Raw genomic sequence first — 24,541 nt, 5'->3', positions numbered from 1 at the left:
CCACCAGATGTCTCTCTGCACTAAGCCACAGCGAGGACGCCAGGACTAGCCTGTGTGATAAATACCCGCAGAAACAGGGCTTGGTTCTGTCAGACTTCATCCACATAAAAGCCCAGGCTGCCATTGGAGAACCCGACGGCAAGACGAGCGAACAGGAGGAAGACGCAGGAGATATATAGGAAAGGCAGTGTCCATCACTTCAGCCGATGTAACCAGACAGCTTATGCTGGACTCAGTTATTATATAGCAGCAACTTCGTCATAAAAAAGAGGCAGAGGAAGGCGAGAAAATGGGACATACTGCAATACCTATATTGATGGCTGTATTGTCATTATGCGTGCGGAAAAACGTCGAGGTAAGAGCAAAACAGTCGGAGTCTTTTATCTCTGCCAGCTGAATTTTTGTTTGTTTGTTTTGTTCACTGAATGGCGAAGAGGACAAAATGTATTTTTAATATTATTATCATTCGCTCTCTCATTCAGCTGCTGTTCTCTCCGGGATTGCTCATAATCATCTGGGGCAGGTTTAATTTGTAAATGCACCGTCCTGTGTCAACAAGAGTAATGACACGCATCGCCCACGAAAATGCAGTGATAGTGAAAACGTTTGACATGCAGATACTGATATATGATGTAAATGAAAGCCCACACTGAGGAGAGTGTCCGTGAACATGGTTTACAGTATATTTGGCTCGCTGCGTCAAGCCTGGGCCTGCACTGATATGATGAATGTTACAGGCCCTTTTTTTCTTCTTCTTCTTCTTCTTCTTCTTCTTCTTCTTCTTCTTCTTCTTTTTTTTTTTTTTGCTTCTGTGGAAGGATGGAGATTAAACCCCATCTCATTTCACCCCATCTGGCGCTGTCAGAGAAGCAAATCAGCTCGCATCCGTCCTTTAGAGAAGTGGTGCAGCTCTTGAGCAGGATGGAGCCATCATGCATATTCAATTGGTGTTCTGTTGTACATTTGGTCTTCATGGAAGAATACTGAATTGATTAAAAACTCCCTGCTGAAGAGTCAGGAATTAGATTTGCTGTCAGATTTGCACTGAGGCGTCTTTGGGAGTGTGATACTGAGAAATCCATCTTAATGACATATATGGGGTCATTCTATTGGCATATGTACCCGCCCATAGTTAGGGGGTGAACACTGAAAGTCTCTTGTACAGAATGAAAGATCAATGGGCCACCAGGTACTCCAACCCCCTCTCCGGCTGATCGTGACTTACAGCCGACCCTCAGCTTAATGGACTTGACCTTTATTTCTCAATAACTCCTCAGCCACCCATCACGAGGCATGAATTCAAGTTGGAGGATGTGCTCTAGGTTATTGTTGGAGGTGTGTGAGTATGGGAGGGATATGAGGAGGAAGAGGGGGGAGGAGAAAGGGGGATGGATGAGTCATGACATCCCAGCTCGAGCTGTGGTTTAGGTGAAACACTCCTTTTCTAATAAAGAGTGATTGCATTCACCTCTAACATCTGAGGTGATACATGGAGGACCCTGAATGCAGGTTGAGACAGATCTTGAGGTAGTTTGTGAAATGTTTATTCATTAATCATCATCCTCAGTGAATCAGTAGCAGTCATAAAGCCTCTCCTTTCATTCTGAAATGATTTCACTTCTGTAAGAGCCTTAGTGGGATTACTGCTATACCGAGGAACAGGCTTTAGCTTCATACAAGGAGACCTGCTCGTGAAGGTTTACAGGGAAGATTACACATTGAGAGGGTTGACTGGCTGGATTACACTGTGGTATTAGTCCTAATAAAACTGTCAGCCTCCCTTAATTCACTTAACATGAATACAGTTCAAACATGAATAGTGCAAAATTGTTTTGATCTCTCTGTTATTGCATGCCATTTAAACAGAGCATGTTAACTTGAAAATGGAAATTTCAGACTCTACTGTGTATTCATATGGCCTTTAACTGGAACTCAAACACATATTCAGCATTATCCTGTGTTCTTGCTGTGAGTGCACAGACATTTTTATGCCAGACAGTCACATGTATCGTATGTCCAATGAGAGCTTCCCTGCTCTCTCAGCTTTAATAGCACTCACCTGTAGAAGCACTGAAAACATTAGCAAATTGACATACAAAGCAGTTTTCCCCATGACGCAAAAGGTCAGAGAAACAACCCCTTTGTTGCACCCTGTGAACTTGTGCAATGCTGTCTGACCTTAATGAAATGCAGAAGATTTTTTGGTTTGTTACGAGCATTTCCCATTTTAATAAGACTGGGAAATATAGATAACTTACATTACTTTTGCTCAAATGTCATTAGAACTGTAGTGATTTCTGCTTGGCACCTATATTGAATTTGAGTGAGATTTTGCACAAATATGTAGATCTTTTATTAATTTCTCACATCATTTTCCAGTTATTTTATTATACTTTTTCTAACATTCCTTTTATTTTCCATTATTTTAAATGGATGTTTTCTTAATGGACTATTTATTTGGCCTTCAAAATATATCAGGAAGAAAGACGCGGGTTGTGATTTCATGTTCAGACTGCTTATCCTGTCCAAACCAGCACTTCAACACCTGAAGGTATTCTACATGAATACAAGTGTGAGAGAACCAAAAAACATACCTATATGAAAAGCTGGAACTGATACATCTTCGGATTACACAATATTTTTTCTTTGGATTTGACGATAACTAGGATAGGGGTGGGATACGCTCCAGCCCACCTACGGCCCTTAATTGGATAGGTGGAAGAGGATGGATGGGTGATTTTTATTCCTGAGAATAGAAACATTTCATGGCTAAAATTTCCCATTGAGAATAATTCTTGGTTACTGCATTAATTTCCATAATCTAATCCTGTCAATTAAAAAACAAGAAGATTTTGTTTGATGATTTGCAGCATTACCCATAATGCTTTAAGAGGACCAGAGATGTTAATGAAACAACTGCCCTGTAGAAATGGCTGCACAAAACCTGCACAGTGGACAAATTTCTATCCATTTGCAGTTTGTTGTTACACAAAGCGCTCATACAGTGATTGTGCTCTTCTGTAGCCATATTTCTTTTCTAAAGACCACTGTAGGATCTACAGGTATGCTCAGTTTTAGATAAATAACTGCAGTGCAAACCTCTGCCTGAGCTCTCCAGCACAGAGAGTCTCGAGGACAGACCCAGAAACAAATGTGCTGTTTGGAAAGATTGTGTAGGAAAGATTTAAGCATAAAGAGGGAAAACAAGGAGAGAGTAGGGAAATATCATGATGCAGCTGCGTGCAGGCAGGAAAGGGACCCAGAAGCAGACCTCACAGAGGCGAAAATTCAAAGTCAAAAAACAGCTTTATTGCTGGAAGGGAAAACGTTACAAAGAACTACACTTGAAATCATAACTAAACATACAGAGAGGCACACAGGGAAATGCAGCCATGAATGAGGGAGATCGCCACAACAAGCACAGGAAGAAACAGACGCTAAATACAAAAGGGATAACAAGGGAAGTGAGGACACATGAGAAACACAGCTGGCACGAATAACCATAACGAGACAGGGCAAGCAAGACTGAACAGAATGAACATGAAAACACTGGACTTTCACAATAAAACAGGAAACATGATGCAGGAGTGGAGGAGAGGCTGACGAGAGGGAGCGAGGGAACACGAGAGAGAGCAGAAGTGATGGGCTGGGGAAACTTGGATAAACATGGAATAAACCACAAGAAGGGGAAAGAAGACACAAGAACACACATAAACACAAACACAGAGGGAGACACAGAGGGCAAAGACACGAGGGGAGATTCAACAAACAAAACTAACAAAACTAAACAGAACAACCCAGGCCCTTACAGAATAATGCTTAGAAATAACAAGGAAGACTTAACATTACACAAAATGACAAAAAACAGAGAGACTAAAACCGCTCGGTCACCGACCCCGGACCGTGACAGGAAATTATGTGGAGAAGATAAAAGGCAGGAAGATTTAAAAAATACATTTTAGTGAGCCTGAATGTCAAATTAATTCAGTCAAAGTAATTCAAAAAGTTGCTGTGCAACCTGCCCACTCCACGCTGCCACCACCACCACATCAGGAATAGCAGTTTCAGGCCATACAGATGCAACGACCTCCCACTCCCATCTTCCTTTCAGTGTAGTAACACAAGAGGATTTGTTTAAAACAACAAACAAAAAAAACAGAAAAAGAAAGATAAGGACAACCAGATCTCTCTCTCTCTCTCATCCACACACACACACACACACACACACACACACACACACACACACACACACACACACACACAGCCCTACACTCACTTAATTAATTTTAGAGCCAAGAGATAATCGTATTTCACTAATGGATTCCTGTGTGCTTGCTTTTCTCTGCTATATCCGTGTGCCAGTGGGCATTAAAACGTACCATTTTGTTGTATCACATGTTTTTTCCCTGTTCTCCGTATCTCGCTTCCTTTCCAAGTTTTTGAGGTGCACCACACACACTTGCGCACACACACACAGACACGCGCGCACACACACAAACACACACAGTTCCAGGATTAGATCTTGCAGAGTCATTGCGAAACAAAAGCTGTACTGTACCGGGGGAAAGGGACCGCTGTAAAAGTGCCTCAGCAGTAGAGTCCTTACCAGAGTTGATAAACGAATGCATGACATTAATGCACCCTTTGGGCAATTGTTGCAACCCATCTCAGCGGAACAGTGCCGTATGTTTAATACTGTTGGGAGGTTTTATTCTCGTTCTTGCTGCCAGTTGTTTTGAGTGCCCGGGTAGAAATTAAAAAAGTGTACATTTGTGTATGCCCGGGGCGTAGAGTTCATCCAGATTTCGTGCAGAAAATAAATTCACATTAATTGCACATTTGCAAAACACCCTCCCCAATAGGTTTGGGGAACCTCTGCCAAATCCCACTCAAGATGATTCATCTTGTTTTCTGGCTTCTCTGAAAACGTTCAAATTATAGGTCTCGGTTAGAAAATGGAGTCATTCCCAAATTAAAGTTTATTAATAATTTGCTCAGGAGGCTTGTCATTTAGTGCCATCCCTTATAGCCTGTCATGATGTGCTGCATTTGATGAGTTAATTTCTCTGGATTCTCAGACTGTGCAGCCCTTTTTTTAGGCTATGTGTAATCAAAGGATAAGATTTAAAAAGAATGTAGATTAAAGCTGCTCCCAGTTTCCTCAAGATTACTTTACTTTTCATCATCCACCTACTGACTGCCACATAAAACACACACACACACATATACATGTGTATATATATAGAGAGAGAGGGGGAGAGAGCATGTGAGAGAGAGATTCATGGGGCAATTTCAAGCTTGAAGCACTTCACTTATGACTTTCTGCACCTGTGTCTGTACCAGCTGAAGCCCAGATGGGACTGTGCATTTTTGATGTGTGCAGTGGAAGATTTGTGTTTGCACATCATAAGTTTGTCCAGTGTCACCTACAGGGATTGAGAGACTAGATGATGACATCCAGCTCTGCCTCCTCTCTGGAGTCTTGCAGGAGAGAGATATCGCTGCTGCCCGAGGTTTTCACATCCTTCATAACTGCCTCAGTAAGCCTAATGGGGTTGTATTTCTGTGGAAAAGTTTAACGCCGGGGCAAAGCGTGCCGTTTAGCCTTGCCGCAGCCAGTGGGAGGCTTCGGCGGAGCCCCCCTGAAAAACATCTGCAGTGTAGAGATAACACTTGTCCTCCATGTTCGGGAGGAAAAACAGAGAGAGAGAGAGAGAGAGAGAGAGAGGGCACAGTGAAAGAGACTGAGGGCTGGTGAAGTGAGAGAGAGTGAGAGAGAGACAGGGGATTGCCCTGGCATGGCGAGAGTGGAAGTGATGTGGAGCATGTAGAGTGTTGTGTGGGTTGGAGGGTGGAGTGCATGCTGTGCTGTGGAGGAAACAATCCTTGTTCCTGCTCAGCCTCAGCAGCTGGTAGAAAAAAACTATGTCAGGAGTGAAGCTATAAGTTGTATGAAAACATGACTGCAAAGTCTAATTTAATAACGAGGCTGGATGCGCGGTGTGAGAGTGTGCAGAGTTGTTGGGTCCACTATGACCCATCGAAACAGTAATAATAGTTACAAAAAAAAGAGGAACAGAAACAGTTCTGGAGGACATTCGATGAACTTTTGTTGCTCTGTCATCTCTCTTAGACGGACAAAAAGCTAATTTCAGACACTTTCCTCCAAGTTGAACAAAGATGGGTAGAAATCACTTGCTAACAAATAGGTCACACAGTTGTACTGACGGGAGGCTGAGAGGCACAAACGTGGACGTACACACTAAAGATGGCACACTGCACAAGCTGCATCAATTATTGAAGGCCATGAAAAGGTCTGGGCTCTCGCTTGTCGACACGGCTATGGCAGTTGTCACGCCGCCTCTTAGCAGTCAGAAGGCAGACCCCACCCCCTCTCGCTTCATGCTACCTGGTTTTTGTGTACCCTGCTACTTCCCCTCCATCCAGCTCCCCATCCACCTCTACATAATACAAAGGAAAATCCCCACGCCTGTCTCCTCCTTGGCTCTGCCCCCCTCGTCCTTCCTTTCTCTCTCTGTCCCTGCCTCCTCTGTTCTCCGCCGCCACATCCCAAGGGCACTCCTTACCCCTCCCCTACTCAGACACTGCCTCTCCATCTGCCTCGGCAGCTCTTAGTAGCCAGTGACATCTTTTCACTTTTCATGTGTGTACTTTGATTGTTCCTGAATAATTCATGCTGCTCCTCACCCCTAGCTTTATTTTCCCTTTCCCCTGCACCTCCATGATTTTGGAGAATTTTTTCCAAGATCTGATGCCGCATTCCTTTTCCCACTGAACGCCTCATCTGTCGACACTGAGAACTAAATTAAAAACTACTGAGGCAATGTGACTTCCATTCCCGGTGGACACATATAACTTATAATGTCAGAATTCATCCCCTTTAAAAGTGAGGTCAAATTTCAACCGTTGTCAATAGATGGCGAATAGCCAATCAAAAATGATTAATTGTGTCCCATGTGGCATGATGTCAGCAGCTCTCCACTGAATACAGATGCACAGTATAGTAATTGGTCTGCCCAGCAGAAGTCTCTTGTATCTGATATCTCCAAACAAATGTGTAAGGGTAGAAAGTACATGGAGAGATTTGCTGCTTTCACTGCCGTCTGTGGTACATTAACAGACCAACTGCAAATGGTAGTTGCAATACTCAAAATCGCTTCAATTTAAATCAGTTTAATTTATAACAACAAAACACAACAGCTGCCCCAACATGCTTTATATTATAAGGTAAAGACCCTAAAAAAATCCCATCAGATAACCCCCTATGAGCAAGAACTTTGTGAGAGTGGGAAGGAAAAACTCCCTTTTAACAGGAAGAAACCTCCAGCACAGGTGGAGCCATCTGCCACGACCGGCTGGGGGTGAGGGGATCTACACAATGATGTGTTTTTCATGCTTTGAAATTGATACCATCAAAGTCTGATTCTTCTAACGCCTTCAGTGTCAAATGTTTTGGAGCTTTAGAATTGCAGCAAGACACAAAGGGTTATTTGTCTTCTTCATGAATTTGCATTGACATCTTTTACCCCCTTTACTTCACTTTTTACATCAGATTTTAATGCATTTTGCACAGGCTAAATGATCAAAGAGAGTGGCATGCAGAGCTGAAAGATTAAAACAGCTCAGTTATGTTTTAATAATGTTTCCATGACACTAAAAGAGGAATAAATTACAACACAAACAGCCTGTCAGCCAAACTGTTATTTTAAACATTGATATATGCCCAATATTTCACACTGGGTTCATCTCTGATATCATATAAACAAGTCTGGAGGCTAAGAGAGTATTTTGAGTCTCTCTTTTCATCATGAGTGTCTATTGTACTTACACTTAGTAGTAAGATACCTGGAAAATTTCAAGGGCTAGTTTGTGCGAAAATGTTACACTGATGATGAAAAGAGAGACTCAAAATAGATACTTAGCCCCCAAAATGAGGATCAGCAGGCCTTTGTTTACCTTAAATTCATGTTGTGATTCATAGGATGTAAATGTGAGGATACAATTTCAGGAAACAGGAAGCACCTACAATCTGTGTGAGCATGATTCCCAAGTAGCATCCATAGGTGCGGTTAGTTTTCCGGCTGTTTTTGCAGTCAGTTCATGTCCACATCAAAGTAAGTGGAGATGAGATGCATTAAGTATTAGCGCGAATACCAGTAATCAGTTTGCTTGTTTGATTTAAATAGTTACCCCCCCCCCCCCCCCCCCCATTCTTATGCCTAAGCAAGAAAGTCCCAGAAATACATATTGTGTGCAGTGAGTCACAAAAACCTCCTCTTGTCTCTGTGCTCTCTTTGTAGATACTTCTTTTGTCTTTTTCACCAAGTAAATCTAGCTCATAATGTTCCCACTGCATTTCCCTGTGCCTGTTTTACACCGTGTACACAGATGGGTTGTGCTGGTTTTTCAGACAACTAAAGAGGATAAAGAAAATCAGGCGCTTCTTTGGCTGCAGTTAATTGTAAGATTCAGCCACATTATGTCATTCTTTTCTGAGCTCAGGGTCATTCAGTTGCCATGGCCAAGCTGTGCCAGTTAACAGCCAATACTTTTACAAGTTTAGGCTGTCAAATTGGATACTTCACATGCTTCTGATTCTGGCTTGGGGGAAAAAAAACCATAATGTGAGGGATCTATTTGTACAAATTGTCTCAATGATTAAATCATTTTCTCTTCAATTGGGGAGGTTGTGGAGACTTTATATCCAGAGGAAATGAGATAACACTAATATTTAATCTACTGCAGACTACACAGCCAGCACACATTATCTTACCAGAGTGGGCCAGTTTAAAAACACCAGAGTCAAAGCAAGACAGGACATGCCAGCCTGACAAGATCTCACTTATCATTAGTATGTTGTCATTTGATTTATGAAACTGTGCTTTATAGTTCCTGAACTAATTAAACCAGCCTACAGGTGACGGTATGACAATCGGATGAGTCAGATTCATAACTCATCATTTCCTTTGAAATACTCTGGGTGAGTACAACTGAAGGAAGTCATGTAAAGACAGACAGCTGCTGATCTTGATTAAAGTAAAATGGAAAGCTCATCAGGCGTGACCCAGAAGAAGAGAAAATTACATATTCAGCTACTGATTCACCAACAGTGAAGGATCATAAAAAAGGTGAAAACAGCAAAAGAATACTAGTCCACACAGTTAACAGTTAACATGTTTTATTGTTTATTCTATTATTGTGTTGTCTGTATTTATAATAATCGATAGTCATTAACAAGTAATTATTATATACTCTTTTTACATGTTTCATTTGGGTGCCAAAAAAAGTACAATACAAGGGAGACCTTCAGTTTATTGCTGCAGTATGTAGTGGAATCAATCAACAGGCAGTGACGAGAGAAAGCTAACTAACGATTAAGCCAACAATCATCGACCTGAGGAAGACAGAAAGTTGAAGCTAACATATGCTGACTCTTTTATGTGAGAAGGAACGTGAGATAGAGGCAGATTCTTAATGAAGAGGAGAGAGAGAGAGCGTGCTAGAGATGCTTGAAATTCAGTAGGGAACCAGTTGCTACGGTAACAGGGAAGGTAACTGGCTCCTGTAGGTGGTGTTACCATGACAACCACCCTCAGTGGCCAAGTGATGCTGAGAGAGAGAATGTGGAGAAGAAGCCTAAAAAAAGTGTTTACGTGTTTGATGAGACAGATGAAGGGGACGTCAAGTGAGCGGAAGCTGATGTAAAATGTGGGAGAGCGACACCTTCCACGCTGCTGCAGGCTTTCATCCACTTCCCTGGGTTTGCTTTCTTTGTGTAAGCGGCCTGACGAGTCAGCACGAGCTGACCCAGCCTTAGCTGCTTGTCCTGCTGTTCATTAACAGAGCACCTGAACACTTTGAACAGCAGGCCAACCGTGCTGTATGAGAGACCTGGGAAGAGGAGGCTATTCCCTCAATATGCTTTTGCAGCTGCGGGGGTCACGCTAGCCGTGCTGGGCTCTTTTATCGGCACTCGTGAGCATTCTGACCTCTTACTGGGAGTTAAAAGACCAGTTTGTCCTCACTGTGGTGATACCACATGTCTCTGAATGAAAGCACAGAATCAACATGGTGTGAAGTAGGCTGTTTTATACATACTGTTACAATTATTGTGGCATACAGTATATTATCTTTTGTGTTGGGGTGTCCACTTTTAAAAAAAATATACACTTTTGCTTTCCGTCATTGGTCACATCTCTAACTTAATATACATATATACTATATATACATATATAGTAATAATAATGATATTGATATATACATGCAGCACATACTACTCTTCCACACTTTGGGCTCGCGTAACCTATAGCACATAACCTCAAAGCCTCATTTGCATGAGGTGCATCTGCTAGACAGGCTCTCAGGGGAGCTGGCACAGTGATGAGAATTGTGCATGTGCATAAATAAAGAGACACAGGCAAAAAAGATGTATGAATGTTTTAACCTCTCATTTTCTAACCCTGCGCCTCTTTCTCCTTCTCCTTTATGCCGCCTATCTCTCAGTGCAGGATATTATTATTGCTTTACCATTATACAGCTACACTCAGCACACTACATATAGGCGAACTGCTTCAATTCACAATTTCCTAATGGCTTCTAAAAACATTCATCTTGAAACACGAATTGTGTTTTCTGCCACTGTTTAATGCTTTTCATGCAGTTTTATTCATTTTTTGCCATGCAAGCATCAGAAAATCTGTTTGCCCAAATTTTTTGCAATAAGTAAAAAACAGTTATGTGCAGCACTCACAACAAGGACAGATGACATGCAGATCCAATGGAGAATGCAGAGGAAGAAAGAATCCAGATCTGCTGCAAAGACAACAGAGTGAAAGACACAGAGGAATAAGCAAAAAGTGCAAGTAAAAGATAAGAAGCAGGCAAGAGGAAGACTCAGATCTTACTGATCCCAGCCGCCTGCTGCTTTGGATGGCACTATGGAAAGACAGCCTGTCCTTAAGTGGATCAATTATTGCAGTCTTTTAACCTAAACATGCCCTCATTTAGGCTTCGAGATTGCCCTAATCTACTTAAAAGATGCTCAAGGGCACGATGATGTTGCTTTAAGACTTCCAGCCTTGTCTCGCCTGCACAAATACAGGCAAGACTCGGCTGTAAAACTCAGCTATCGTCTACATGTATGTCATGTGTCTTAAACTGAAAACCGTCCTACCCCATAATATCCATGCTCAATTGACAATTTGGTTTCAGGGTGGATTGCCAGTTTTAGAAAGACAGTTTAAAGCATGCCCATCGCTGTGTTTTGATCCCAGCTTATCAGTCTTGCTTATGTGCTATTAGAACTAAAATGCAGTATTTAACTACAATGGAAAAAGATGTAACAATAGCTTGTTGTAATAGAAAACAGTTGTCTTAATAAGTCTGGTGTACAATACATTTTAGCAGTGCCAATAAACAATATTCTTTAAGGCACGAAAGTGTTTACTAATAGGAATTTGAATCACTGAGTCCCAGACATTACTCAAGCCTTTTGAATGTGTTTACAGCATAAATACAGATTTGGAAAGCTGCGTTGCATTGTGTCAATCTCAATCTGCCTAAGGAAAATCCACTATTCAGTGTCAATTGTGTTGACATTAGGATGATTCAGACAGACCTGCAGCGCTCAAATCTCTACTAAGCTGCTGATTCCTTCAATCCCCCGAGGTACTTCTTCAGCTTGAAATTGCATCTGCAGGCGCACAGTGTTTGGCATTAAAATCCTGGCATTCCCCTGTTGTTTTTGCTTGACTGTGAAGGAGGTTCAGCTGTGTTACATAACATCAGAAATTCATCACCGCTAAGACAAAACCATTTCAGCTTGGCTGTGCTAGAGGAACAGAATCTTGCAGGCACATAATGTTTCCGGACTCTCTCTTGTTTTTGGCTGGATTTGTGAAACGTTATTACGCAGTTGTTTCCCTCCCACATATCTGCAGGAGGTGGTTGCATAGAAAGGCTTGTGAAAATGACCAGCGATGCTTTGTGTTTTTTGTGTTTTTTTTTGTCTTTTCTGAAGAAAAAAAAAAACATGCACAGTGTGGCGTCATTATGGTGCGTGACTCAGATAAGGCATTTGTTGAAACGTGGGTGGAACTGAGAGGCACATTTGTATAGCTGCTCTATGCAACGCAAGTATCGCAATCACTCGTCTCAGTCTGAATATAGCTAAATACTGCCTTTCCATTGAAGTGGGGACACCACCCCAAATTTATTTTACCTCTGCGGGAGTTTCGTTTTGTGTTATATAGTCGACATTTCTTTTCACCAAGTTTTACAGCCGATAAGAAGGCTATGTAGGAAAACAAGCAAAACGCTTGCTGAAAATATAGCTGCGAGATTATGCATAAATGCATAATGGAAGGACAATAAAGGTGCCACTTTAAGGAGGTTAAGGATATTGTAGGACATTTAGATGGGATATTCATCTTGAAAAAGTAAAGTGAGTCCTTGTTTTTCTGGCTTGGTCTCGTGCTGCTATTGTATATGTGGGAGGTCTGTATCCAGTTAAATACGTGGAGGATGACAATGTGGCTTTTTACAGAAGACAAAATTCAAAATCTTTCCTATGGCCCAGTTGCAGAAGTCTGAAGCATGTGGGGTTTTCCCAGGGCTTTTCAGAGGGCTTAGGTGATGTCTGGGTCAGGGGTTGGTGGTTGGAATTTTATGGAGGAAAATTTTAACTTACCAACACTTTTTTTTTTGTGTTGTTTCTGACTTTGATTTGTGCCATGTTTTTGAGCTAAAGCTTGCAATATGTATTGTACTTACAAACAATATTCAATTTATTTCACTGACTAACATGCTTGAGATTTAATATTAAAAAGATGTTGAAATCCACGCCAGTTGAGCAATTAAAGCAATATTAATCTGAGAAGTAAAATTGGATGGATGCTAAGAATTTCTAGCTGGTGTAGCCTGTTATGTAACATAAACTCTTGGTATATGAAAAAAGGATGCTCTTATGCATTTGCATGGCTTATGTATATAGGCTTAGATAATATTTACAGGGCATCAGTTCAGTTTTTATGTATGTGCATAATCCTATGGACTGCCTCTGCTGGTAACCTAATTCATTTTGTGTAAGGCACTCCGTGAAACACATACGCTTTGGAAACTAACAATGGCAGGGAAGATCCTTGAGTGCTGGTTGGATATAGGCTATCGTCTTTTATTAAACATCTTTGCTTCTAAATAACCTCAGTCATAAAATGACATGCGCTGCCAGCCTCGAGCTCTGTGGAGTGTCTTGCAGTGATGCCAGCTGACGTGTCCTGTATTTTTAAGCTATACTTGAAATTAAATCAAATATTGGGAGCTGACTTTGGCTGCTGTTCCAGACCTAGATGAACCCTGGTGATTATAGGGCCATCTGCTCCCAGTGTGCCCAGCTGGAGGCTGGACCACTGTAATCTGAACTGATGTAGCCTGTGATGTTTGCACATCTCTAAAACCAAAAGCCTCTCTCATAATTTTTTTTCTTATATCGAAATAAAGCATTCAGTTTATTATCCCATAAGTAACATTGCAGCAATGTGTGGTTTACAGTAGGAAGCTAAAGGAAAAAAACACAATGCAATATGTTCCGCTCTGCCCATCAGTCTCCTCTGAATTGAAAATTAATGGCTTCAATTAGCCATTAGCTAGAGATGTATAATAATGAGTCAATATGCAGAGCTAACCTGCTTTATCCCCCGTTGTCCCTTTTGCATCATGAGAGTCTGGCTTACCCTCTTATAACTACATGCAACACCAGGAAGAGGCCTGATGGAGCCTATGAATAATTAAGCAACATGATTACAATGATGAATGCCCCTAAATCTATCTGGCCATTTAGCACTAGTCTAGGGAGGGAGGCCAAACAGCGGAGTGTCACGCATTGTGTGAAAGCTGTTAGGGAGGGAGAGGGGAGACAAAAGGGACATCAGGAAGAGGGAGGTGGATCAGCCTGTAGAGGAGGCAGAGGAAGAGAGGGGGAAAAAAAGGAAAATGGAGAAAGAGTGAGTGAAGGAGGGGCTCAGAAGCAGGAAGACACCCACTATTAAGCCATCTGTGCTGCAGAAAAGCACAAAGACGAGGGCCTGTGCGTGTGTGTGTGTGTGTGTGTGTGTGTGTGTGTGTGTATTTCATAAATGTATGGGTTACTCATGTAAGGCTTATTCACACGGGGTGTGGGCGAGTCCTCCACACGAGTTATTGGTTGTTGGATGGTGTTACACTAATCAAGAGCGATCCTAGCTAATCAGGCTTTTCACATAGTTTGCCTAAAGTTTGGTACCTTTTATGTATCCTGACATAATCAAATCTTCAATGACTTAAAGTTGTATTGACAGCAAATATGTATTGTGCAAGTTTTGCTGCCTGGAACTTTTACAAAAGCTAAGATGATGCCAGAACTGCTAATATAGGTCCATAATCATTTACTAACTACCTGTTAAATCATTTTTATGGCACATATTTAGCGCTTACATTTCTTTATTAAGTGATACATGTTTCTTTTTATTATTTACATTTTGTCATTTGTGACGTTTAAATAGATTGACCAATATCCCACTGATGTCATTATCAAGGTGTCGTCACAAGATACTATAATAGAGATTGCAGCATAGTAGAAGAGAATTAGTAAGGACGAGCTCCTCAGGGCTCTGATGTCTGTAGTTAATTATCAGTAGTTAACTAAACTCTCAGTATATCCCAGAGAGAGTTGATTTACACATACACAACAACGCATGATAACCACACATGTACATGCACATTGTGTACCTCTAATAACTGAGAGGAGTTATTGAATAAATAAACTACAGTCACACAAAACATGGTGACATGAAAGCAGTAATAAATGTAAAAGTGAGTTTTGATATCAAAGCAAAGTTCTTCCCAGCTCTTCAGCATTCGAATTACTACGACCAGTTGGGTTGGTTCTTCAAACTACAGTCTAACAGCGGCTTGTAGAAAGTGATAAATGATGGGTGGGCTTCTCCCCTCTGTCTCTTCTGCTCTGGCTTGCCTGCAAAGGCCAGGGAATTGCATCATTACAGAGGATGAAGTCATCCTGCAACATAAGGGTGGAACAGGTGCTGAAAATTTAATTAGAGAAGGATGGGAGATGCTGGTGGAACATGTAAATACACTGCCCAAACTCGCCCCCGACAGACAACTCAGTTTATGTTTATGTTCAGCATACACCAGATCATATCTGTTATTTTGTGCTCATAACATAATTTCCTCTACTGGAAAGGCATCTGCTAAAGTGTAATCACACATTATTATATCCGAGCAAAATTTTCCACTGCGTCTGGTCCAAGTGGATGTGCACTCGTCTCTCTGGGAGCTTTTAGTTTTTCTTGTGATGCTTTTTTTTGCTGTGGAGGTACACCCGTGATTACAAAGTGGCACAGTCAGTATGCAGTGCATATGGAGAAGGAGAGCAGAGGAATAATAATAAAATACCAAGAGAGCTAACATAGGCAAAGAATACGGGGAAAAGGCAGAAAGCCAATCGACGTTTCCTGGCTTTATATCACCAGGTTGTTATTAATGATGCAGCATCCCCTGCAGTGGGGAGCTGTCAGGTTTCTGGGCTGTCGGCCTGTTCAGCCTCATCAGCACAAGGACATGATATGTGGAGCTCAGGATGTTTGAACAGCACTTCCTCGACAACTTGTGAACCCCTCACTCTCCCCCGCATGCTTGCAGACTGTACTGTACGGAGATGCTTCAGTACACCACGGCATTTTCTCCCCGAGACATGGCGGGCGGCTCTGCAACCTGTCTGTTACTGGAGAAGTGTCACTGTTGACAGATTGTGATGCATTATTGGGAAGCCAGCTGGATCGCTGCGTTCAGAGTGTTCATGGTCACAATACAACAGGGGTAGCACTCTGAAGTCTAATTGGCTTTAAAAGGGGAATAACATACCAGGAACGCACTAAAAAATCTTGTACTGCATGTTGGGAATTATAGCCATAATTTGTAGGCATAAAACATTGATGGAAATGCTTAATCAAAGCACAAGAGTGTGATTAATTAATTGTAGCAAAAGCTATTTTTAACTGAATGAAAGCCTGATCCTTCACATTGTCTATTTAAGTGATATAGCCAGTGAGTACAGCATTTTGATGAAAACACTTAGTGTTTGAATATTTGAAAACATTACTTACCTACTTCAGTTAAATTACAGTTAAAAACTCTTTAAAGCTCATTTGAATTTTTAAAAATAATGCCTTTTAATACTAAGACATGGCTGAAGTCTACCAGCTCTGTAAGCTTCTACAGAAACACAGCAGTGCTTAGTGGTGAACTCTACTCACAACTTTGACAATGGGTATATGTGAGTTCTGGACATGTTTAACGTTTAGCCCGAACATGTCAGCAGAAGAAGAGTCACGTGATCATCAAAGCCTCTTTAATCTAGAGAACAGTGCTCTCAGCAGAAGCTCTGTTGCGTGTGCGTTGGTATGCCCATGACCCTGGATTACGTGGCTAACAAAATGGATGAATGTTAGCATGCATCTTTTCCCGGAACCTGTCAAGAAAGTGTTGTGCAACTGAAATTCACAAGGCAGATTTTGCACTTGCTTAAGTTACCAATTTCATTTTTTGGTAAGGTCAAATCAATTCAAAGTGCTTCAAGTGCTGCTGAATTTCACTCAATTTTTCCACCAGATGACCCTATAGTAAGAATACTACATATTAAACACTAGAAACATAGTTCTGTTCTTAAATATTAAGTATAATTAGGCCAAGTATAAATATGTGGTTGATGGATGGATGTTGATGGCATAAAAATAATTTCCTTTAAAACTTTACAGCTTACTGAATTTGGCCCACAATGAAGTTCCAAACAAATTGAAAACCTTTCACTATCAAATGGCCAGCCACTGCAGCTGTTCTCACACTCAAATATAAACTTTCTTCCATATCTCACATGCTTGGTGTCATGGTTCCTGGGCCTTTGACCCAGTGTTTTCAATTTCTTCTTGTTTTGTTTATTTTCCACATGTCTATGTTTCCTGTTTCACCACGCCAGCTTTCTGTCTGTGCGCATCATGTCTAGTTCTACCTCCTATGTCTTATTAGTCAGATTATGTTCAGCTGTGTACTGACCGGTCATTAGCCTGTGTATTTAAATCCTTAGTTTCCTCCAGTTCATTGTCTTGTCATCGTCGATCCCGCATGTGTGTTCCAGTTCAGTAATTCAACCAGTCTTTCCGGTCAATCAGCTATACTTCTCATGTTGTGTTCATCCGTTCATCACAATAAACACCAGCCTTAACCAACCCGTGGGTGTTGCATTTGGGTCCTCTCTTCCTCACATCCACACAGCGACGCCTGACACTCGGCAGGTGAAACTACAGGCTGCTGCAAGCTTCAACAGGTTCAAGCAAGCCACATCAGCTTTCAGCAGTCAGTTTCTCTATGAACTGCCCATTCTAGTCTCGAGTCAGAATGCTATTTACGTGAACAAGTGAACAACATGTGCGCTCAAGTATGGCTGCATGGTAGTATATATGTCAGGATTCGTTTCTGCCATAGCAATAAAGTTGCATTATGAGCACATAAATAAAGCAAATGAACGTCCCATGTTTTCCAAATATGGACACTCAGCAGCAATATTCACTGCAGTTAAAGACTGTGTTGAACTGGGGTATGACACATAAGAGCTGCCACGATCAGATTCATAGACAGCCTCGGCAAATGTATTTCTGAGATTGTTAAGTATTGAATTAAGTGATTTTCCATTTCCATTTCTTTAAAAAAAAAAAAGTGGAATACCATAAAATATATTTATGCCCCCCAACTAATGCTTCTTAAAAGCATTTTTACCATTTTGGAAAGAATAAATAGATGTGATGCATGTTGATGACAGTTCCTGTTATTGCTGTAATAATACAATGGCACAAAAACAGTGAAACAAAGACATTACGTGGTATTCACGCAGCAGGGTAAAATGGGCCTCGTAGCTTATGTGATTTCAGCCGCTGATTGATGTTTATGTGATGTTGTTGATGATTATAGTGGTGAAAAGAATGTGGAGAAGAAGAATGCTTCTACTTGTCGCTTTCAACAATTAAGGCTTCTGCTTCTTTGTGGAGCAGCAGACCAGAAGTGTACACACTGTAGATCGTACAGTTGTATTGGTTATAAGGGAATGTCTAATCTAGTCCTGCATCTGACTAGAGATTGGAAGTGCAGACTTGTGAGGCTCGAGGTCAGGGCCTCAGGCTCCTGATGGACTGCTATTGATTGGGGGAACGTGGCGATACAGTTGCAGTCGCTGAGCATTGATTTTCTGCAAGTGCAGTAGTGGAGAGCAGACAGAATGAGAGAGCTGGACCAGAGGGAGCTGCCAGGTTATCTTCTCAAATATCCGGAAGGTTTTTTTTTTCTTTCTTTCTTTTTCGTTGTGGCACTGACCTTCCCTGACTCAAAGAGATATATCTATTTAGACATTAGCTCAGCAGCTCCTCTAGACAGATTGTTTCAGCAACTTCAGCAGTCTTCCCCTCTGCTTATCTTACAGTACACTTAACCAATTAAACGATCCAATTCAGCTCTGTCAGTAACAAGCAACAGTTGGTTTTTAAGCAGGTATAATATTTAATAATGTTGAGCTGCAATAAAAGAGTTTTAACCTAAACATGTTATACTACTGAATATAATTCTGTTCACATAACCAACTATCCAGCTAGAATTGCAGGGGGTTGGAGCCTATCCAAGCTGCTATCAGGGGAGAGCTTTGATAGACTCCAGAGAGGCTGTCAGTCCATCGCAGGGCTCATACATTGGTGGGACAGACCATTCCCATCCACAATTACAGCAAATTTAGAATAATCAGTTACCCTAACAAGAAAGTCTTTGACATGTGGGAGTAAATCACCCAGAGACAAACCACTCATGACTTTCATGCTTAGTCCTAGCTGACCATCAGATGTAAACACAGAGCCCTGTTGCTGTTAGTTGATGGTTTAAACCCATATTTGGATGCAGATAGTACCAGTTCTCATGTGTTTAAACTGTGTGGAATTGTGTTGCCTTTCTTTTTAAATTTTGCACATATTTTAAATTCCAAAAAGCTCCTGCGTTCAATCATCTCTTCTTTTAAGAGGAGTTATATCTTTTCTCTTGTGTGACATTGAATTTAATATGCTAAACAATTCAAGGCCTTCTTTAGTTTATTATTTGTTTCATAGCTTTTGGTTGATAGCAGCTCTGGACTTCCGGCAGGCCAACTAGTTTAGTGTTGTTGTGTTGCCATCAAGCAACATGCACTATATGGTCATCAAACTCATCAATACTCTGCTGGCTCAATAACTGCAGAGTTAAACAAACCACCTCTTGCATTAATATCAGCACAAAAACTGTGCTCTGGAGTTTTTTGTTTTGACACAATCCTTTGCGTTACGCAGTGACTTTCACCAGAAAATCATCTCCGTTTCCAGTGCAGTTTAAGACAGTCGTTAAATGACAGTTTTCCACAGCATCACATCTCTTTTGGGGTTGTGTAAATCAAGACGTTTCGAAATTTGGAACCCCTGCCTTTTAAGCAGCCATTGTTTCCATTTGTTTATCTTCGCTACCGTTATTAACTGGTTGTGACTTGCAGGTACCCGAAACTTGTTTGATGGGTAAATTATCCCAATGAATATGTCAGCAAGTGCTGACAGCTAAAAACGCTAGAACGTCATTCTTTCAGAGAGTCAGTTTTGCAGCATTGAAAAAAAAAAAAAAAGCTAATCAGGGAGAAAGTACTTTTATGAAATGACTATAGAAAATTACAGACTTTAAATCACAACTGCCACTTATGAGCATTATGTTAACAGCCTATGACCCTGGAAGTAGTTTAGATTTTAGAAAGAGATACTTGTGCTGATTGTGTCATCTCAGGCATATCTCTCTAAGAGATATTCATATAATGTAAATGAATAAACATAAATCAATTTCTAAAGAGGTCTATAAAGTCATTCACAAATCTTAAAAAAAAACTGCTCTGGGAAATGGGGAGCGGTAATGAAAAGTAGATGCGTAATTTGTTAGAAATCTGCTAAGACATGCAGAAACACAAACCCTGCCCAGCATAATTATAATGCACAGACTGCTCAGGGCTTATTATATTTATTGTACATTTACTCAGAGAGGTTTATATATTTATTTTACCCAGTATGAATTTTAATTAGGACTTCAAACACTTTAGCTCCATTTGGCCAAAGCAGGGCTTTCCTTTGATCAGGCGTCACTCTCCCATATTTTTTCTCCTCTATTTCTTCCCTTTGGGCAACTTCCTTCTAATTGGCTCAGCGTCGCTCATCTTGTCTGTCGTCAGTGGGCCTGTCTCTCTCTCTGTCAGCACAGATGAAAGCATATGAGCTGTATACAGACTCTGGGGTGTGGGATCCCTTTTTTGTGGAGTTTCGTGGTTAGACAATAAATAACATTGCATGTTGTCTCTGTGAATGTTCAATTGTTACTAAGAAACCTGCATCCTTTTACTTTACATGGCCTGCAGGAGTCTTTGAATATGTTCTGTAAATGTGTCGTTTTCTCCAGCAGACATGATTCAGGGATCCAGCTGAACATGAAGCATACACTGTATTTCTTCACTTTTACTTTAAGGCTCCCTTCACTTATGTTTTCTTAAAAAGAAGTCTGTGTTTGTTCATTTTTAGACCCTTTTCCTCTCTCCCTAAACCCTCCTCTTCTTTATTCCTCCCTGGACTCTCTCTGTGTCTGTCCTGTGTGTTAATGTAGTGAAGTGGTGCATCGGTCAATGAGCTTGTATTAACACCTGACTCCCAGCCCTAGCTGCTGTTTGTTCCTCTACTGGGGTCCCATGGGCCCTCCCCACAGGCAGAGGCAACATATCCCACAATCAATAGCAACATCCTAGAAGGCCACAGATGAGGGGAAGGAGAAGAGAGAGGGGAAGCAGTCTTTTACGTGCTCTTGTATGGGGTTTTTTTTTTTTTTTTTTTGTAACAGACCCCCCACCTTCTTCTACCAGCCCTTCCTTGTTTCCTCAGATGTCAGTGGTGTCAGCAGACAGGGAGCACTGGCCCACCATCTCACAGTTGGGCATTTAATTTGTTCCTTCATTTATTTTGGGGCATTTCAAGAGTGACGGTTCTATGGTTCTATCTTTTCTGAATTTTAGGTTTTCTCGTAAAGCGAGCGGTGTGCAGACTTCTACATTAGTCTCTTCTCACTTCCTCCACATTTTCCCCTTTCTCTTTCGATCTCTCGCTCACTCTGTCTTGCACTCAGGCTTACACTCTTGGTCTATAATGTCGGAGAGTGCTAGAGTGCATTTAGGAATTATCTGTGGTCTCTCCACCATGGATCAGCTTCAGACAGAATATTCTCAGCTTCTGTGTTTATATTAACTCCTCATCTGTCTTGCCCCCGCCCCTCCCCTTTTGCTTTCTAGGCTTTGGCCATGGCTGAGGTGAACAGGCCAGTCCCCCAGGTGGCCGAGCCGCAGATTGCCATGTTCTGTGGCCGTCAGCTCCTGCACATGAACACACAGACTGGCCAGTGGGAACCGGATCCTCAGGGCCGCCAGAGCTGCTTCAGAAAGACCAGCCAAATGCTGTCCTACTGTCAGGAGGTAGGAAGCAAAACTTTGCAGGGGGATTGAAATTCAGCGAATGGAAACTAAACAGCTCTGATGAAGACCAGACTAGAACAGCAGCATTATGAAATTGCTGGTTTAGGAATACTATTTCATGATCTCAGCAAAAATGAATAAATAAATAAAAAACAAACTGTATAAAACAAAGGGAGTCAAGTAAAATTTCACATTCTTTTTCTCTAATTTGATTTGTCTAACACATGTCCTATCAAACCTATATATTCACAAATATATAGTGGAGTGATGGCGGTCTGTTGGAATATTACAATATTTCACCTGGCCAACCATCTACCTTTCTGTCCTCTTGTTACCTGCTACTGTATGCGTACTCTTTAGCATCTGCTGTAAAGTTATTAGTGGTACACATGCTCTCCACACACTCCTTAGGCTGACATTATGATAGAAAAGGCAGCCAGGCACCATCTGGAGGCCAAAGCAGATGCAGCAGCTACAGACAGCAGCAGCCATGAGCTTGAATGGACAGTAATCCGATTAGCTGACATATTATGCATTTGAAATGGCTTTTACACAAAGCCCTCGTTTTCCTTGATATTTGTGAGGAAAGCATTTTAGTGTGTATTCAGACTGCAGGCTACAGCCATATTTCTTTCGCTTATTAAATCTCATTATGTGCTTGTGCTTCAAATCATTGGCCTAAATTGAAAATGGAAATAGTCCAGTGTCAAATTAGAAATATTAAAAGACAAGAATGGCCATTGAAATTATTATATCTAATGTGGCTTTAGACTAATGCCCCTACACGGCTCCATGAAGTTAAAAATATATATATATATATATATATGTATATATGTGTGTGTGTGTGTGTGTGTGTGTGTGTATATATATATATGTGTGTGTGTATATATATATACGTATATATATAGCATGGCTCTCCCTTGTTAGTCTTCTCCCCACTGATACTGCTCTCCCTCCTCCCTCCTCCCTCCTCTCCCTCCTCTTCTTCCCTGATCCTGCTGCTTCTGCTCTGCCCCAAATTTACCAATTTTACCCCTATCTGCTCTTCCTTTTGTCTTAATTCCCTCTGTTTTGCCCATCTACCTATTTGTTTCTGTGTCTCCGTTATCTCTGCATGTACCTATACATTCAGATGTACCCAGGGCTCTCAATATCCCATATAGAGGAGTCCAAAAGACCAGTCACCATCCCTGCCTGGTGTAAGAAAGGTTGGGGGCACTGCCAGACACACCCGTTCATAGTCCTGCCCTACCGCTGCCTGGGTAAGAACAACACAAATCACTCTAACACAATAACAAAAATAACCAATTGATGTATTTTTTAAACAATAGAGTATATTTCACATATTCCTATGATGATTGTGCTTCATGTTTGGTTGTGTTGGGTTTTTTTTCTAATTAGCTTTTAATGTGCAATTTAAAAGCTAATTGTCTAAATTAAACTGTGAAGGCTGTGATCCTGATTAGTTTTGTTTTGTTTTATTCTGGGTAAAAAAAAATAATAATAAGTGAATGTGTCCACACATATGTAACTAATACACAAGACAACAAGATAAACACAGCATGTTTAATTTATAGGTCAAATACCAGCATTTTCATGTCTCCCATCACTTCACGTTTGTAAATGCATTACTATTAGAAGTGTAGTTAGGCAGCACTTAAAAACTGGACTGTGAGGCAGAAAAGACTTGCAGATAAACAGGTTAAGCATGCTATTGGCCACTAGGTGGCCAAATAGGCTAACGATGGATGAGTGACTAAATGAAATGTAATGAACAGTAAGTCAGTCTGGATTAATTAAAAACTTACATGTTCATGCATCTTACTGTGAAACCTGCTATAGCTTGTTTGATATCTACAGCAGTGCCTTTCATATGGGTTTTTCCTCATGCATGAGCTTAAATGAAGAGTAATGATAACAGTAAGAGATTAAAAGGAAACAGGGGTGTAGACTGTGTAAACTGTTCATTTCTGCTCGGTTTATTAAGAAAGGCTGTTAATATTCTGCATTTATGATCTCTGAAATAAATATTTCACATTCATTTTAAGCAAAGTACATTTTTTCTGTGTTCTTGATTTGCTACTGTAACTGCATTTTATCTGTCTAACGTGGTCGCTCATTATACATTTATGCTCTTTCGGTTGTTACTGGTGCACCGGTCTTCATTTAAGACTTCCAATTCACTGTCCTTCCTCTGATCTGTGTAATCTATGCAACGCACATCTGGTGTTCACGCACACAAGGCATCATGATAAGGTTCATCGGACTTGATACAAAAGAAAAGAAAATACCTGATTTAAATATAGCTGATCACAGCCTTGTGGTCATCTACTCTTGCACCTCTGGACCACCACACGCAACTCCTTGTTCTGTAGATTTGTACACCCCACCATGAAAAAAAATGATGTGAGACGATGGTCCTGATTGGGCTTTTGAGCTTTTGACATAATGCACCACCTTTGGGCTTAGAAACTTAGAGACTTTTCAGCTGAAAACTGTTGTTTCGTCTCTTGATCGTAGACCAAAACCATGCTCTCATCAATAGTGATGGCGTACATAAGTATGAGTAACTGCTCATACTTACATACATTATGTTTTGGGGGTTTTTTATAAAACATTTTTTTTATTAGGTGGAGTCCCTAAACTTTGTGTACACGCTTGCATTTACTGTCTGCTATAGCCTGTCCGTGTTTGATATGTATTGATAAATCTATTCAAATAAGAATCTCAACTGTTATCATAGTCCTACTGCTTGACATACCTTTTTTTCTCTCCTGCTGCAGAGGGCGAGTACGTAAGAGAGGCCTTGCTCGTGCCCGACCGATGCCGTTTTCTCCACAAGGAGCAGATGGATGTCTGCGAGAGTTTCTTGTACTGGCACAACATTGCTAAGGAGGTGTGGAACAGACTACTGTA

General features: G+C 41.1%; 1 protein-coding gene across 3 annotated transcripts in view; it reads left to right on the top strand.

Moving 5' to 3' along the window:
• The first annotated feature begins 105 nt into the window (after positions 1 to 105).
• Positions 106 to 24,541, top strand: part of aplp1 (amyloid beta (A4) precursor-like protein 1) — a 34,502-nt gene continuing 10,066 nt past the window's right edge. For all 3 annotated transcript variants that reach the window (XM_085422652.1, XM_085422651.1, XM_085422650.1), the window contains exons 1-4: positions 106 to 355; positions 21,446 to 21,625; positions 22,758 to 22,887; positions 24,409 to 24,521. In XM_085422652.1, the coding sequence (XP_085278778.1) occupies positions 290 to 355; positions 21,446 to 21,625; positions 22,758 to 22,887; positions 24,409 to 24,521 (489 nt within the window). In that variant the 5' untranslated portion in view covers positions 106 to 289. The remainder of the gene's footprint in view (positions 356 to 21,445; positions 21,626 to 22,757; positions 22,888 to 24,408; positions 24,522 to 24,541) is intronic.

The sequence above is a fragment of the Rhamphochromis longiceps genome, linkage group LG11, assembly GCF_057381845.1.
Source record: "Rhamphochromis longiceps isolate RC_006_pf linkage group LG11, R_longiceps_female_GT1.1, whole genome shotgun sequence".
In the NCBI taxonomy this organism is placed as follows: domain Eukaryota; kingdom Metazoa; phylum Chordata; class Actinopteri; order Cichliformes; family Cichlidae; genus Rhamphochromis; species Rhamphochromis longiceps.
The sequence above is the reverse complement of the archived record's forward strand: the minus strand, read 5'-3'. Positions and strand labels throughout refer to the sequence as shown.